Raw genomic sequence first — 16,969 nt, forward strand, 5'->3', positions numbered from 1 at the left:
TTTTAAACCAATATTAAAGAAATACTTTTAGCTAATATGTTGGCGTACTTCTTCACTCTGCATTTTCTCAAGAGCTGGCTGTGGGTTTATGCATCATTAAACCTAGAGGTTCGGTTTGTTTATCCCAATTGCCGCAATTATTTTATGAAACCGTATGTATGTTTGCTATGTGTGTTAGTAATTATTGAAATAAAACTGGTTTCGCTTCTGTTGAGCTAGATGACAGTAATGTAACACGACATACATTAATTGGTAAAAGTAAAAAAAAAGATATGTAATTAACTTTGATCTCAGTATTTTAAAAAAATATTCATATTTTAAAATGGATATAAAATTAATCTCCCGGACTGATGCTTAGATCATTGGTCTTAAGAACAATTAAGGAAATTATATAGTAGCCTAAAAGCTGCGTGCAGGTAGAACATTCCTTCTAACAAGAAATAAGATCTGTTATATGGAAATTTGTTGACTTAATGACATAAACACTTCCTACTTCGAGCAATCAGGAAATTCTTGCAATGTAAGTTAAGTAGAAGAATAATGACGCCACCGAAAACTACGATTCCCGGCGACAGCTCATGTGGTTCGGATTGCTCTTTAATCAGTAGGTCCACATCTCATTTAGCCTCTCCGCTGATAGGGACGTTGAAGTCAAAATCAACTCAACTCAGCAACCAGAAACTAGGAAGGGAATCTAGATAGACTGAAAAGCGATGGAGAACTCGACAGTGTACCAGTGACCAAAAAGAGGCAAGATATACTTCGCCACCCTCACAGAACTAATTTGGTGACTACAGAACTAGTCCACGACTTGATAAAAGCATTGCGTATATACGACTATAAATGCTAATCTATTCTTCTGTTAAAATTCCACTTCTTGATTAGAGTATGGCTAGATATTGTCGAAAAGATAACAAAAAGATAACAGTCCCAGTTTGGATATTTCACTAAATCTGATATTTCTAGTTTTATTTAATAAATTAAGATATTACCAACATGACGAACATATCTGTCATTATCTGAGTTAAATGGTAAACTTCGTTCGAACATATATTCAATTACCCCTATAACTGGGTATCATCAATAATTTCTGAGCATGGTCTCATTGCCCGAGTTTTGATTCTAATTAGTTGAAATATGACAGTAGATGGTATAGACAATGACATATACCTAAAATAAGGATTACCTCTCAAAGTTTAATCCATATTTATCTAAAATGTTATCCCAACCTAAGACATATATAATTCAATATGTCACATTAACAAAATAGCTTTTGCTGAACGTAGATTATCATATTCAAAAGGATGATTATCATTTGTAGATAAATCAGTAAGATGTATTATCAAAATATACATTATCATGTAAATTTAAAATATGCAAATATTTTTGAGTGTATTATTTTTTCCACTTTTCAGTAATAATTTAATTATATTTTCCTAGAAGAAACTCTTATGAATTTATTTACTATATATGCATAAAAACCAACTATTTACTAGCAGATCGTAGTTTACGTAGCAATGTACGCATACTTTCTATCCATATTCTACAAATTACTTCATAATAAATTAAAAGTTAAAATTCAAAAAATCAGAAATAGGTGTTACCTTATCAGTTGCTATTCACATTATAAATAGTAAATTCACATTTGGATATAAAATATACTCACCCAATATTTGTAGCCAACCTTCTACGATATATTTCCGCTCCTTTTTAGGGATTCCGCGTAAGGAAGCAAACAAGTTCAGCATACGTCTTCCACTTAAGCTGCCAAACAGAATATTTTCTTGTGGAGCATAGCTTAGTTCCATAAAATACTGGAATAGAGAAACAGTAAGTATTTAAGTATATTTTGTAAGTTATCAATAACAAGACTATTTATTTTATCATTTAAATGAACAGAAAAGAAACGTATTATTGTAATCAATAGTTTTCTCCGTGTCTCAATAAGTCATATAGTAATCACAATTTCAGGAAAATATTTGGTTAGAAAGATTACAGATTAGAACTTGGTGCACGAGCTTTAAAAAGAATAGTAAAAGTTATATTCAGAATAATAAATGAAAATATTCTGAACTTAAGAATAAATGAATATATAAAGGGCTAGCCAACTACATCAAGATATACAGTCATAACTAAAATCAATACTTCTAAATGCAACTTTCTGAATGAAGTTGTTGAGCTGAAGTAGAAGTAACATTGTTTAGCAATACCCTTGTTAGCCGCAAACAGAGATCTCAATTGATCAGTTAATCTAGTGCTTATTCCTACGCGTATAATCGGAAAGGCTCGAGAAATATTGGTTTGATAGGGGCGAAGTTGTAATGGACAGAAAATGTGAAACAACCACATCTAAAGCAGCGTGATTTGTAGAGTGTTTGCGAGCTGCAATGGATTGTTTTCCAGAAAGGGAAGAGAGATGATAAAACCAGCACTAAACGACTAAACCTTGTACACCTCATTTAAGAAGTCGTACACAATAGACTTTTTAAGTTGGAACAACTATAGAGATCAAACTTCTACAGAACAATTAACATCATACTCTGAATATAAACAGACTACGAGTGCGTCTAAGCTCAAAGTTGATGATAAACTGTTATGTATTAGTTCTACAATGTGTCAGTTTCAACCACGTAGCATGGTGGCTGCTATTGTCCTAAAATGGTGATGTGTCCACCGTCATTGCTCCACTGAGAAACGTTCAGTATTAATTCTCCGATGAATCGCAATATTTCTTTCATCACATTGACGAATGGGTCACACTTTGTCATCTTTAAGGAATACAGCTTACCGAGATGTGCAACGTAAAGCCATAAAAAACCATGGTGTTCCAATGATGATTTAATTCACTTTTGCATGACCTCTACGTGGCCAGTAGCATGTGCAGGAAAATGTGACGCCTCCTAGTTATCAGCAGTTCATTGCTAAAGGAACACACACATTCCCATTCGTCTCGTCTCCAGTGGCATCTTCCAGCAAAACTACACTTCTTTTCTCAAGGTTAACGTTAGATCGCAGTGATTCGAGCAGCACTATAGTAAATTTCATAACTGTAATGCCAACTCAATTCACTAGATCTTAACCAAATTAATGACCTTTGGAGTGATATTGAATTTAGAATTGGCTGCTGTCCAGGGAGCGAAGTACTGTTAGTCTAAAATATGTAGTTAGTCACACATCCTTGCAGGAGAGCTCCCTCGTCGCTAAGTGATTATAGTGGTGGAAGACCCAGAATCGATTCTAGGCGAAAACTTATGTGTGTCTTATTCCACGTTATGTTGTTGATCTACAATGTTGAAATGGATACTAAACTCAAATAAAATAAAACCAATTTTTCCAGGTGAGTGTATGTGCAATATGGGAAAGTGATAAGGATTCATGCATATGATGCAATGAGTTTGTCATTTATCTTGAAAGCCCGTGCGTTTTATACAAATAGACAAAACAGTTAACTCTTGCACCAAGCAAATACAAATAGTAAGATGTTTTACATTCGCTGCTAAACTACAGATTAAGAATGTTACTAACCCAACGTAAACTTCTTTAACAGTTGATCGTCAGGGACCGCGGTGGCTCAGTGGTAGAGCGTTCACCTCTCATGCATGGGATACTGGGTTCAAACCCTGCTTCCGCCAAGTGAACTTTGTGGTGGACAAACACCGTGTGTGTGGGTTTACTTGGGGTTTTCCCGTTTCCTCCCACTTTCTTCATTCCACCATTTCATTCATTACTCATCATCACCGTCTCCTTTAGAATATCATGCATAATTGTGGGACGTAAAACTGAAATATTTCATTTCATTTTTAGTTCAACGTCTTATTATAAGATATTTTAGACAAAAACATGAAGCAGAAACATATAAAACCAAATTATATTATAGTGTTACAACCTAAGATAAACAATTATGTATATTACAAAGATCTAAATGTGTTGAAGTCAAGTTAACAGTAATAATATAATCGAGCCAGAGGAGGCTTCATAGACACAAAGTACCTTAGTGCCAAATACTATAATCATAGCATAATGCACTTCGACTAAGAAGAAACAAATTTACAGGTAATTAGACATTTGTCTTGTTCTATAAGTTTTTTTTTAGAAAAAAAAATACATATATAAGTATCGTATTAAATGATGTAGCTGTTTGGAGCAATTTGATATTGTAATGCGTTCGGAAAACATGATAAACGTGGGATGAAGTTTCTTTTTAAATTAACAAGAAATACTTGTGGTCAATTTTAAAAGAAACATTGCATTCATTTGTGTTTTGTCTTAAAGTAGCAAATTATGGTGGTTAAGATTGCAATAAATTGTCACATTTAAATTACTGAAAAGTGTTAGTATCTTTAATAATGGTTTTCGGATTTATTTTGGATTTAGGTTTCGAGGCCTTCGACGTCTATGGCCATTTTGTCCCTCAAGTATGTGGGATGACGTCCCAAGTCGATCACACACTCCGAGGAAAGAGAAGGAAGGAAACGGCCCAGCATTTGCCTGGTGTGAACGTGGAAAACCCACGAAAACCTCATTCAGGATGGCTGACCTGAGGAAGCTTTTTACACATTTTTACGGAGGGCCCTAACAAGGAATCGAACACAGGACCGCTTACACCGACGGTGAGTGCATTAGCGGCTACGCTAAAAAGGGCCACTTTAACAAAGTGTTAGTATCTTTATATCCGGTTAATATGTGAATTTGCTGTTAACGATACTATGATCTTTGTATTTTTATATTTATAAATATAGACCTGATTTGATGTGACACTTAACTAAGCAATCTTTCGAAAATGAATCTTTCGAGACAAGCGGAAAGTCTCAACCCTATGTAATTTAATGTATATTTCTACGAAATGCTTCATACCATAATCACAGTATTCTATACTAAACAATTTTAGATATGAGTGTACTCGTTCATGTCAAATTCGTTATTAATATTGTTGAGGACACCATGATTTGGCTGTTGCACTGTAGCGTGCTAAGTTTGTAGTAATTAAAATAAGTCTGTTTGGGCTTAAAGTAAGAAATAACTGGACTAATGAAATGAAAATGATGTTAGGGTCTGATAGTACATTGTTAAGTAATCTAAAAATATTGGACCATAAGAGGTCAAAAATAGAGTAAATATTCATTGCTATTACTACACAACATTATACGATAGAACAACGTATGAACCATTTTGTTAGATAACTTGCATTATTTCTGGCCACACAATAATCTATATTACTTGTGAGGGTCTGTTCAAAAAATGTTAGACACGGTTTTCTCATATTATCATTTTTAGGGACTTGTGCAGATACCGAAAGAAATAATGGTTAACAGTGAGAGGTCTGGGATATATGGTGCATATATTAGAACCTCCCAGACAAGTTTTCTCAATTTCTGACATGTCGTTAAAATGTATGTGATCAGGTGGTGTCAGGGTGATATATACTACTCTTTCTGCGGACCAAATACGTTCTTTCCTTATACTTCTACATATAGCACACTAATTGTCGAAAGTACAGGCCCAACTCCATCATCTAGCAGATATATCAGCTCATTATGCACCATGGTCTTTTAATCCCACGAAATTCACAGCATAACTTTCCAGGACGTCAGTGTAGGATTTGTAACACAGTGTGGAGCATTTCCTTGATATGTTCACAGTCTTTTCCACACATTGCTGCCGTAGACTATCCACTTGTTACCTCTTGAAAAATCGCGTTATAAATAGCTGGAGTTTGTTTCTTTCCAGTTGAGGTACGTATGATTAAGTAAGTCTTCTTGAGTCAGAGTTTGACTCCTACATGTTTAACTCCTGTTCGTAAGAAGCTTTCTCCAAACAGTTCAATGCTGTTACTGATGTCTGCTTATGATATTGGCAATGAAATGAATACTTACATGCTGGCCTTGCCTGACTTTGGCAAGAATATCTTGCACTTTTTATATGATTGGTAGTCCTCAAGAAGAATCTTGATCATCAAAATTTCCTGAGAGAAACTGAACTAACTTTCCGATGTTGTTTTCGATAGCGCGTCTTAACAATAAACAACACAATTTCTTCGAGCTTAAGCAGCATTTTTCCACTTATGGAATTGAAATAGTAAAAGTGAAGAGAAGTTTGCGGAAGTTTCACTCATAATCATGGCCGAACCTACTTTGTATGATTTGAAGAATTCCAATGTTTCTGCACATCTACTAGCGTCAAATGTCCGCTGTATAATGACACTAGGCTTCACCTTGTGTGACTCGTATGCTTAAGATATTTGAGAATGCAATTTAATGTATAAAAGGCTCAATACTTCCGGAAAATCTGCTACATTACATGGTATACTCTTTCTAGGATAAGTCAAAAAAAGTGATTTTTTTTTTAGTATGGAAATGTGCAATAATTTGCGTTTTAATGGTTCGATTACTTCATAGTAAAGAATAAGAAATAAAAAAATCTACATAGTATAGTAAAATTCACTTGTACTATAGTGTAAGAAGTATGTAATATATACTGATATGTTACACATGTCCATTTCTACGATAAGGAATATAACTTTAAAAAATCTTAACGCTGTGTATTTATTTTAGGCTAAATTTTGAAATATCATTTAAAATGGTACTTTGCAAACGAAATTTAGAGGTAAATGTTTTAGATTATCGCAATGTCCTGTATTGTCTGCAAAATTATAAGAGCCATATGCAAGACAGTATTTCTTTAGCTAAAAGAGTACAACTATATTTGAATAAATTTTCAAATACTTTCATTCACCACAGAATGTCTATTCCATAGTGATGGTAAACAGTTTTCGTTTTATACGGAAACAGTTTACAGATAAATAAATCACTTTTCTGTCGCAGTCTCTCTTTCGAACTGAACTCCCAATAAGAAACCCACTTCTTACAAAACACTTGCTTTTTGATTTTACAGACAATTCCCTCAAACACACTTCTTACTATCTAACACACATCCGTAATTTTATTGCCATTACATAGCTGAATTTGGCATTGTTTTCTCATTTTGTGCTGTGATTCCTCAACTTTATCCTAGAACCTGTCACTCTCATCCTGTACATGCTCAGCTTTAGTCAAACATCTTGCGAGCTGTCTCAGGAATTGTCTTCTTCTTATATATATATCTTTCCGTTACCTCCTTATAAACAATGCAGGAATTGAGACATATTAATCACATCTTAAAACGCATGAACCGGCCACCTCCTACTAGGTTATTTTACAGAGCATTTCCGAAGCATTTGGTCAACTTCATCAACACCAAACTTTGTTTTGTTGTAATAAAGTCTTAGGTTTCTTCCTCTCTTGTGACACGTGAACTGTGTTATGCATAGTACTGAAAGTAGTTACACTGTTGTTCCTCTTGCATTTATATACTGTCAGTATGTTATCGCCACTGTCTTTGTAAATTTTAGTGGTATAGAATTCCTTATATTTGGAATGGATAATATGTCACAAATGTTAGTAACAGTGACATCTAGTAATTAATTTTCATTATATGTGGAAACTTAGATCGTAGTAGCTACAAAGCATGTATGATATATATATATATATATATATATATATATATATATATATATATATATATATATATATATATATATATATATATAATGCGAATGTAAGTCCGCGTGCGCGCAAAACTGTTATTCCAATAATAATGCCTTCACACACCACTATCGCAGCGAAATTACGGACCATTAATTGCAAATAAAATATGTTTTCAGTGTCAGTATAAGCAAGAGGTCAAAATGACCACTTCGTCCTTCTGGGAGTATTGCGACATAGCGCCCCCCTAATGACTTAACAGTCTCTAAAATTTTTGCACATATTCTACTCCACAAATGATAAAAAGTCAGGGACTTTGAGATATCTAAGTAAACCGGTTAGAGAAGAGCAATACGAAAAGTTAGAAAAAATGGTCAAATACCGCCCAGCCCTTCTATTGTTAAAAAATATCGTCCAATTGACATTTTCGAAAGCTTTCCACCACTCTATGAAGCACATATAGATCACCTCTTTCCTTATATTCGGAACTCTTTCTGAGATAATTTTCATCAAACTAATGCATCTCTGGTGCCTTTCTCTTCCCAAATCCGAACTGATCTTCCTCCAACATCTCTTTTATCTTATTTTCCAGTCGTCTGTTCAGTATGCACGCAATTATCTTTCCAGTGTGGGAAATGAGGCTAATTGTTCTATAATAGCTGGACCTCTTTGCTTCCTTTTTCTTGGGTAATGCAATCATTATAACATCAAGAAAATCCTATCGCCATTCTCCAATCAGATAGATCTTGTTACTTCGGGAAGTCAGAATTTTCAATGCATTGTTTCCTAATCCCTTGAGCAAGTCTGCTGGTATGTCGTTGTATGCAGTGTTTTCCTCCTTCACATGTCCTTGATGTATTTTACTACTTCACTTTTCAATATATGGATCCTTTTTCATCATCATCCACCTTTTCTGCTTTGAACGCAATATCTTCGGGGTGGTTCTTTTTGTCATATAGATATTTTATGTATTCCTTCCAAACTGTAAGAATTCTTTGATGGTCAGTGAGTACATGAACTTGTTGATCTACGGTTTCAAATGTATGTATGCATTTGTCAGCTACCCCTCCTAATTCCTTTGGTTCTGATACATCAAATCATATCTGCCGCGCCGTTGAAATTGCAGTGTTTGTTCATATATCTCTTCCTTCTGCTTTTCTTTGGCCTTGTCCGTCTCTCTTCTCAATTCATTATTCCGCCTTCTATATTTCTTGATGTCCGTGCTTTTCGCCATTCTGCGTTCTTCTTAAACATCGCTTCAGTTATCTATGGTTTTCTGGCGCTGTTTCCATCTTGGCCAGGTTGTTGTGGAGTGAGTCAAGTAAAATCTGTTTAACTTTTCCCCAACTATTTTCTACATTTTCTACCCTATCGCCAATCACACACAATTTTTCATCAATCTCTTCTTTCACATTACTGTGCATACTTCTTAGTCGCTTTAAGTTTCATTTTCGATTTCTCTTCCCACTTTTCTTGATTGTCTGTAACCAGGTTGTCACTAGGAGGTTGTGATCCGAATCGATATCTTTCCCGGTAGTGTCTTCACGTCTTGTACAATATTCCTGAAACGTTACTTCATAAGAATATGATCGATTTGGTAGCGTTTCTTATCTCCTGGCCTTTTTCATATATACAGTTTGGTTTTTCTTTACGTTAGCATAGGAAAATGATGTCAAAGATAGCTCGAAATAGGGGAAAATATTAGAAAGCAAATTTTCAGGTTGAAACATTATATGGACTCCCCCGATACTTCACAGAAAATTCCACGTGGGCAACCACCTGAATTGACGTCATAAATGTGGCGGCCAAGCAACTACGACTTCTTATCCTTATTCGGTAATATCTCATCACAGAACTGAGATACGAACTTCATTTTGGTACCAAATTATAGTATTGTTTAAGTGATTTCAGCTAATATCATTCTTACGTGTTGCTGCTATTTTTAAAAATGAGTTTTCTCCGTTTCATGTTATTTGTTTTATGGTAGATTACTATGAAAGTATCAGATATTCGGAAAAGCACCTTGAAGTAAACGTTATAGAGTAGAGTCTCACCTTTCCAAAGATACTAATATTATTTCTGTATCTTATCAATTTAGCAAAGTAGTCCATTTTCTGTAGCTTAAGGTGTTGAATTTTAGCACTTACCGTTAGATTACTATCAACATATGCAAATACTTTTAAAGACGAAAAACGTTTTGAAAGCTAATTTGCATTTTATAATTCTTTTGTTGGTCAGTTACTCCATTAAAAACTGCCAATAATAGAAATAGGGTCACGCATAACATGACATCATCAATATGGTGGCCAAGCGATGGCGATAAATAAATTCCCAAATCGGAAATCGCTGCTGGACATCATGTCTCTGACAAGTCAGTAATAATACCGTTGCCTTTTGTAAATCTTCAGTCGACTAATATCTCAACTATAAATACGTGTCTTCGGTTTGCAGCTGAAGAATGTAAGAAGCGGGGGTAAAATTGCATAGTGACACTTGACAAGCCTCTTTACATTAAAGCTATGGAAATACTCCTATAAACAGACAAAGTGAACATTTTATCTTCTGTAGTTGTTCGTCTAGAAGGATTCCACCTTTTAATGAGTTTCATGTAAGGGAAAATAATGAATCGTAGTGGTCTTGAAGAAATGTGGGAAGAAGTTTACGCAAAGAATGCAGTTGTTCATATAATAAATATGTACCCATACGCAACGGCATTGCGAGCTCATTCCTTGTCAAGATCACCAATAGCCCATTTAATTATTCAACAATGTGAAAAAGATGGAAGTCTCACCAGTTATGCCGTGTAAATTTTCAATTGCGTGTCGTGCAAATTGTACTGTCAAATACTCGATTCATGGAGTGAAGAAGCACCTGTGCTTTCCACAGTGGAACCTGTGATGCATACGCTGAACACAGCGATGACCGAAATTGAAAGAAGAAGCCACACACAAAAGAAACTGTGGATACAATATTTTCGACAGATCTCTATAATGCACGATTTCGTGATGGCTAAAAGAACGAGCGATTTGATGGTTCATCTGTTTTGTGTTCAACGTTTGCTGAGCCGCCTTCATGCAGCTGGGCAAGTTCAGTACGCCGAAGCGGTACATCTGGACCTTCAGAACATGGGAAAATTGGAATCCACACTGCCAGCACAAGAATTTGAGCAATTTGTCGAGAAAGGCTTTTTCACTGTACGCCGAACGGATAAATTCTGGTCGGGAATATGGTCAGATATGCTCATAGAACAAGTATTGATGCGCGCGATGAAAGTGAGTGGTGGACTGACTCAAGGCAAAAGTATAACGGATGCCGTCCTTGCTCGTTGGATCTGTACAATGCTAGGGAGTCTACGAGTAAGAAAAACCGTTAAAGCTTTCGCAGAAGTGAAAGGTTAATATTTTAACGACATGTTTCCCTATCAGAATCATGGCAGATACTGGATAGCAATGATTTAAGAAAATTTGTGGACTGGCTAAAGCAATACTAGTCCTTCAACAAATTCCTGTCATTGGAAATTATAGCCAACTACAAAGTAAAATGTGACATGGCTGTGGAAATAGGTAAAAATGATGTAAAGAGTGTTATTGGGTAAACATTTCAAAACGTGACCCTCTAACAAAAAACTACGTATTGACATTAGGTGCCATGGGGAATATATTATTTCTTGACCAGGATTCTGGTGATAGTTAACCCAAACCAACTCTTTCACCGTATTGCCTGCGTTGTAAGGAGTGAGGAAGAAGTTAAAGATTGTTTGAGGTACGAATTATCTCCATTTCCCCAAACTATGTTTGATAATGTTGGACTGCTTAAAGGAACAAAGTCGAAGATAACACATGTCATTGACAAAATGTGTGACTTAAGCAATACCTTAGAAAGGAATCCACGATTTGTTCTGATGATGGTTATTTTTTACAACGATTACCTTGTCACCGCTCTCCTACATATTGTAACAGGGCATCTATGCTCAATTTCTAATTGGTAACGCGAATACCTAAATAGTCATTGCGGAACGAATGTGGTTGTTGTTTGCCACGGGTCTGAATAATCAACTACAAATATGTTTTGCATGTACGAAGATCTCTTGCGATGCAAGGTAGTACGAAGCTGGAAGTGACAAACCAAACATCGTGCCCTCTTCACAAGAGCAGTTCTTACCAAACACATCCAATAAATATATTTTGTGGAACTTGTTAGCTCAGTATTAAAAACATTAAATCTGCCCGTTCTTCATGCACCTAGCAATGCGGATACATTGATTATAAGAACAATAATAAACGAGGTCAAGTCTGGAAAATCTGCGGTCATACTTGATACAGACTCCGACCTTCTAGTACTCATGGTTGTCTTAAGACAGCCCGAAGATATCACATACATGTTAGACCAAAGAAGTTTCAGCAACGACATGAAGATGTATAGGAGCAGCAAACTGCACGACTTCCTGGGCAACATAAATTACCTTTTGTTGTTCATCGGTGTAATGCAATGATGGGATGAGAAACAATATCCATATTCTACAATAACGGACCAATTACCGGTTTCAATAAACTACAAAAGTACTCAGAGTTGTGAAGGAGTTCATCAAAGTAGAAGCGACACATTATAATATTGCATCAGCAGTTAAGAAAATTTCTTCTTATTTCTTTTATTTTCAGGAAAGGTTAAAGTTTTACGTTGTATTAACTTAAATGTATTTTTATTTTGTAGAAGAAACGTTAATTGTGAAATTATACGGGGATAAAACAACAGATGGACTCAACAGGACAAGATTTAAGAAATATATGGAAACTGTTGCGAAAAAACCACCGAGTTACATCATCAACCTCACAAGCCTCCCCGAAGTTCAGCTGCAGCGGGTCAGCATAGTTCTCGAGTGTACCATCAGATACAAAAGTGGAAGGGAAATCACATTTCGCCTGAGGAATGAAGATGGAAAAAGAGACGGGACAGTACGTATCCGTGACATCGACTTTGACACCAGCGCCAGACAATCTACTGCATCTCGTATGGTGTGGATGGAAAAGTGACTATTCCAGAAACTGAAAATGCCGAAAGAGAGGACTCCACTGCACATCAATGTGTGAAGAATGTGTCGGAGAGTCATGCAGAAATAAACTGGTATTAAATTTATTAGAAGACGACGATTATATTTGTGATGATATTGAAGAAACTTCAGAACCATCTTCGAAAGGATTCAAAAACATCATTGAATGAAATATTTAAAAGGCAATTGTAGAGAGCTAGGATATGTAATTTGTGATGCATTTAATGGTTTCTAAATTTTGATTAAATATACACTATGTGATCAAACGTGTCCGGACATCTGGCTGAAAATGACTTACAACTTCGTGGCGCCCTCCAACGGTACTGCTGGAATTCAATCTGGTGTTGGCTCACACTTAGCCTTGATGAAAGCATCCATTCTCCCAGGCACACTTTCTATCAGGTGCTGGAAGGTTTCTTGGAGATAAAAAACACAGCTTTCTTAGAAGGCTGGCTAGAATATTTCTTACAAAAAAAATAAAATAGAAAAATAACGGTTTCGGAAGTATAGCACTTCCTTCCTCAGACTAAACTCTACAACTGAAATCAGAAATAAAATTATATACAATAAAGGAAGGAGGTCAATAGTTCTTTCCACCAATCAGGGATCACTACTTATTAAAAGTTCACTTTCCTTTAAAAACACTACCTCCCCCCGGGGGCGAGCGTAACTGCCACCCCCTGGGTTGGCACTACACAAGCTGACAGATGACATTCACCGGTCATTCGCCATACCCACACTCTGCCATCGGATCGCCACATTGTGTACCGTGATTCGTCACTCTACACAACGTTTTTCCACTGTTCAATCGTCCAATGTTTACACTCCTTACACCAAGCGAGGCGTCGTTTGCAATTTACCTGCGTGATATGTGGCTTATGAGCAGCCGCTCGGCCATGAAGTCCAAGTTTTCTCACCTTATCCCTAACTGTCATTGTACTTAGAGTAGATCCTGATGCAGTTTGGAATTCCTGTGTGATGGTCTAGATAGATGTCTGCCTATTACACTTTACGACCGTCTTCAACTGTCGGCGGTCTTCGTCAGTCAACAGACGAGGTGGGCCTGTACGCTTTTGTGCTGTACGTGTCCCTTCACGTTTCCACTTCACTATCACATCAGAATCAGTGGACCTAGGGATGTTTAAGAGTGTGGAAATCTCGCGTACAGACTTCTGACATAAGTGACACCCAATCACCTGACCACGTTCGAAGTCGATGAGTTCCGCGGAGCGGCCCATCCTGCTTTCTCACGATGTCTAATGATTACTGACGTCGCTGATAATGAGTACCTGGCAGTAAGTAGCAGCACAATCTACCAATTCGCATCACATTCAACACTCTGTCCAGAAATGGCTTCTTCCTCAGAAGAGACAGCCAAGAAACACAGGTGTCTGCTCGCATAGCCTTCTGGCCGTGAGTCAAATCATGTGGGACCCATAGCCCCCACTTTCTAGTGCTTCCCAAGTTGATGAAGGTGCTGCCAATGGTTTCTCCACTCACATTGAATTGTAGCCCCAGTTCCTCACATGTCTGTCCACTGTTTGCCTCAACTGCTATCTGAAACTCTTCATTTTGTACATATGTTGGTCATTCTGAACGTGGTGCGTCTTTGAGTGTTTCGTCACCGTCCTTAAACTAGTTAAACCACCGCTGCACTGTCCATGTAGTCACGACAACCTTGTCATAGGCCTGGCATATCTTCCGCCCCGCTGTAGCGGTGTCTGACCTCAGTTTAAACTTGTACAACATACACGCCCTTATGACGCTCTGTGGAGGTCTCATGTTTACTATCTCCTTACGCAAGTTGACGGTGTAACTCAAATGTCACAACCAGGTAGTATGTTGTATATACCCACCCCAACAACTGACCTTTGCCTTATCTTCATTCAAATTCAACTCACGCTGTGAGAGGACCAATTGAACACAAACCTTCACAGAAAACGAGAGAACTTTCTTGATTACATTTATACTACCATAAAGCAATGGTACTCAACTAATTAGTAAATACATTATATTTTTATGTGCTGTACGTAGTGTTTAAAATAAACGTTTTTATCAGAATAAAAATTTGATGAAAAAAGTTTCCTTTTAAGTATTCAGTTAGGATTTCATTCGCTCTTTTTAATGCTACTTGGTGTAAAGCACGAAGTGAAATACACTTGTTAATAAAATGATTGTGCTTTTTAGTCACGGATAATAAATAAATATTTTTGTGAGGAAATATTAAAGAAATGAAGTACAATTTCAAAGAAAATAAGTCTTATGTATAAAGGTAACCCAGAAAGGTCTGTACGTTTTGAAGACCGTGTTCCATTGGCCCTCAAACCGTGAGTTGAATGCGATTGAAGACATGGTCAAGGCCAGTTGTTGGTGTAGGTATATCCAACATACTACTTGGTTTGGCACTTCAGTTACACCATCAACTTGAGTAAGGACAGGGTGAACATGAGACCTGAACAGAGCGTCATAGGGGCATGTATGCTGTACGAGTTCAAACTTGGATCAAATGCCGCTTCAGCGGGGCGAAAGATATGCCAGGTCTTTCGTAAGAGTGTGATGACTACGCAGTCAGTACAGCGGTGGTTTATCAAGTTTAAGGACAGTGACGAAACACCGGAAGACGCACCGCGTGCCAGAAGACCAACACATGCACAAAATGAAGATCTTCAGTCAAACATTGAGACGAACAGTGGTCAGACATGTGAGGAACTGGGACTACAATTCAGTGTGAGAGAAACCATTCGACGACACCTCCATCAATTATTGAAATACTACAAGTTGGGTCGATGGGTCCGACATGCTTTGACTCCGGGCCAGAAGGCAACGTATTGCACTCGTCATACTTCCCGGACATTCCACCCTCCGATTATCACCTGCTGCATTCCTTTGGCAATGAACTTAGTGAAGGCCAGCTCATATCCCAGGTAGAGGTGCAAAATGTAATTAGTATCTCCTTCGCTTCACGGCCAACCAAGTGTTTCGGCGATGGAATCCATGGCCTTCCGGAACTTTGGCAGAAGGTAGTCGATGCTGATTGGGACTATTTATGATCTTGTAGGTACGTCTTAGCTCCAGGTGACCTATCGACGTTCGAAGGTGGTGGGTGACAAGCGACAGAATTTCTTTGGTTACCTTTATAGATAGATTCTTTGTACAAGGGCTTTAATTGAAATATTATGCACAAATGCATAATGTTTGGTCCGAGACAGTAGTTCTTGGTTAAATATGTTAAAAACTGCCTGGAACATAATTTATGGAGAAAAACCAAAATAAGTAAATAAAAATAAAAAAACTAAATAAGTAAATAATAATAATAATAATAATAATAATAATAATAATAATAATAATAATAATAATAATAATAATAATAATAATAAGCTAGAAAGCAGTGTTTTTAGTTTTCCGGAATTAAACCGAAATTTTCCGTTTTTTCAGGTCTCAGAAGCACGATCTGTAACATTTTTTGTTTCGTACATTATAGCTGGCTCCCCTTGAAAACTGGCCCCTCCTAGATAAAACTGCTGGCTACATCCCTGAAGCTACAAGAAAATAAATAAAATTAAACGGAGAAAATTAATATTTAAGTTAATAACCTCCATATTTAAATTTAGCGGCACCACGTGAGGACGATATTAGACAAATCACTTAAACAGTACTTTATCTTTAATTTGGCACCTAAACGAAGTTTGTATCTTAGTTCTGTGATGAGATATTACTGCAGAAGAATAAGTAGTCGTAGTTGCGTGGCCTTCATATTGATGACGTCGTTTCAGGTAGTTGGAATTTTTGTTGATTTTTCTGGAGAATATCAGGAAACTTCATAGAACGTGTAAAAATGAAAATTTGCTTTCTAATATTTTTTTCCGTCTTCAACCCCAATTTACCTATACTACGTGTTCGTCACTATATTTTGCCTACAGAGGTCGATAAGCTTTTAGCTCCGTTGATTTCTTCTACCAAGTCCAAATGGTCCTACCACCTTATTTGCTCCTTCTTATCTTACTCCGCTGTTAAAGTCTCCCATTAGTATGGCATTGACCTTATCTCTACCCTCCTGATGCAGTATATCGCTAGTCTCATCATACAGAACTTCTACTTCATTGTCATCATGGTCGCTTGTTGGCATAAATACTTGTATTACCACAATATCCACTGGTTTTTCACTTAGTTTTACAAATATCCAATGGTTACTGGTAAGTTCCACTTTGGTTACACTTCTTGCTTCTCCGTTCTTCATTTATCGCGACACCATTCTCGCCCTTAAAGCCACTCAAATAGAATATTGTGTAATTTCCTGATACTGTCTCCCCTTTTTGACCTCACTTCACTTAAGCCAACTACGTTCACTTTACATTTTTCCATTTCCATTTTCAAATTTTCAAGTTTTTCAATACGTCATAAA

The 16,969-nt window shown here is 36.7% G+C and overlaps 1 protein-coding gene across 4 annotated transcripts in view; it reads right to left on the bottom strand.

The window, feature by feature from the left end:
• The window catches only part of LOC145692671 (phospholipid-transporting ATPase ABCA3-like), a 354,108-nt gene that overhangs the window by 16,942 nt on the left and 320,197 nt on the right, over nucleotides 1-16,969 (bottom strand). For all 4 annotated transcript variants that reach the window (XM_081768050.1, XM_081768051.1, XM_081768048.1 and 1 more), the window contains one exon: nucleotides 1,667-1,814. In XM_081768050.1, coding sequence (XP_081624176.1) covers nucleotides 1,667-1,814 — 148 coding nt within the window. The remainder of the gene's footprint in view (nucleotides 1-1,666; nucleotides 1,815-16,969) is intronic.

The sequence above is a fragment of the Thermobia domestica genome, chromosome 8, assembly GCF_964235325.1.
Source record: "Thermobia domestica chromosome 8, izTheDome1.hap1.1, whole genome shotgun sequence".
Taxonomy (NCBI): domain Eukaryota; kingdom Metazoa; phylum Arthropoda; class Insecta; order Zygentoma; family Lepismatidae; genus Thermobia; species Thermobia domestica.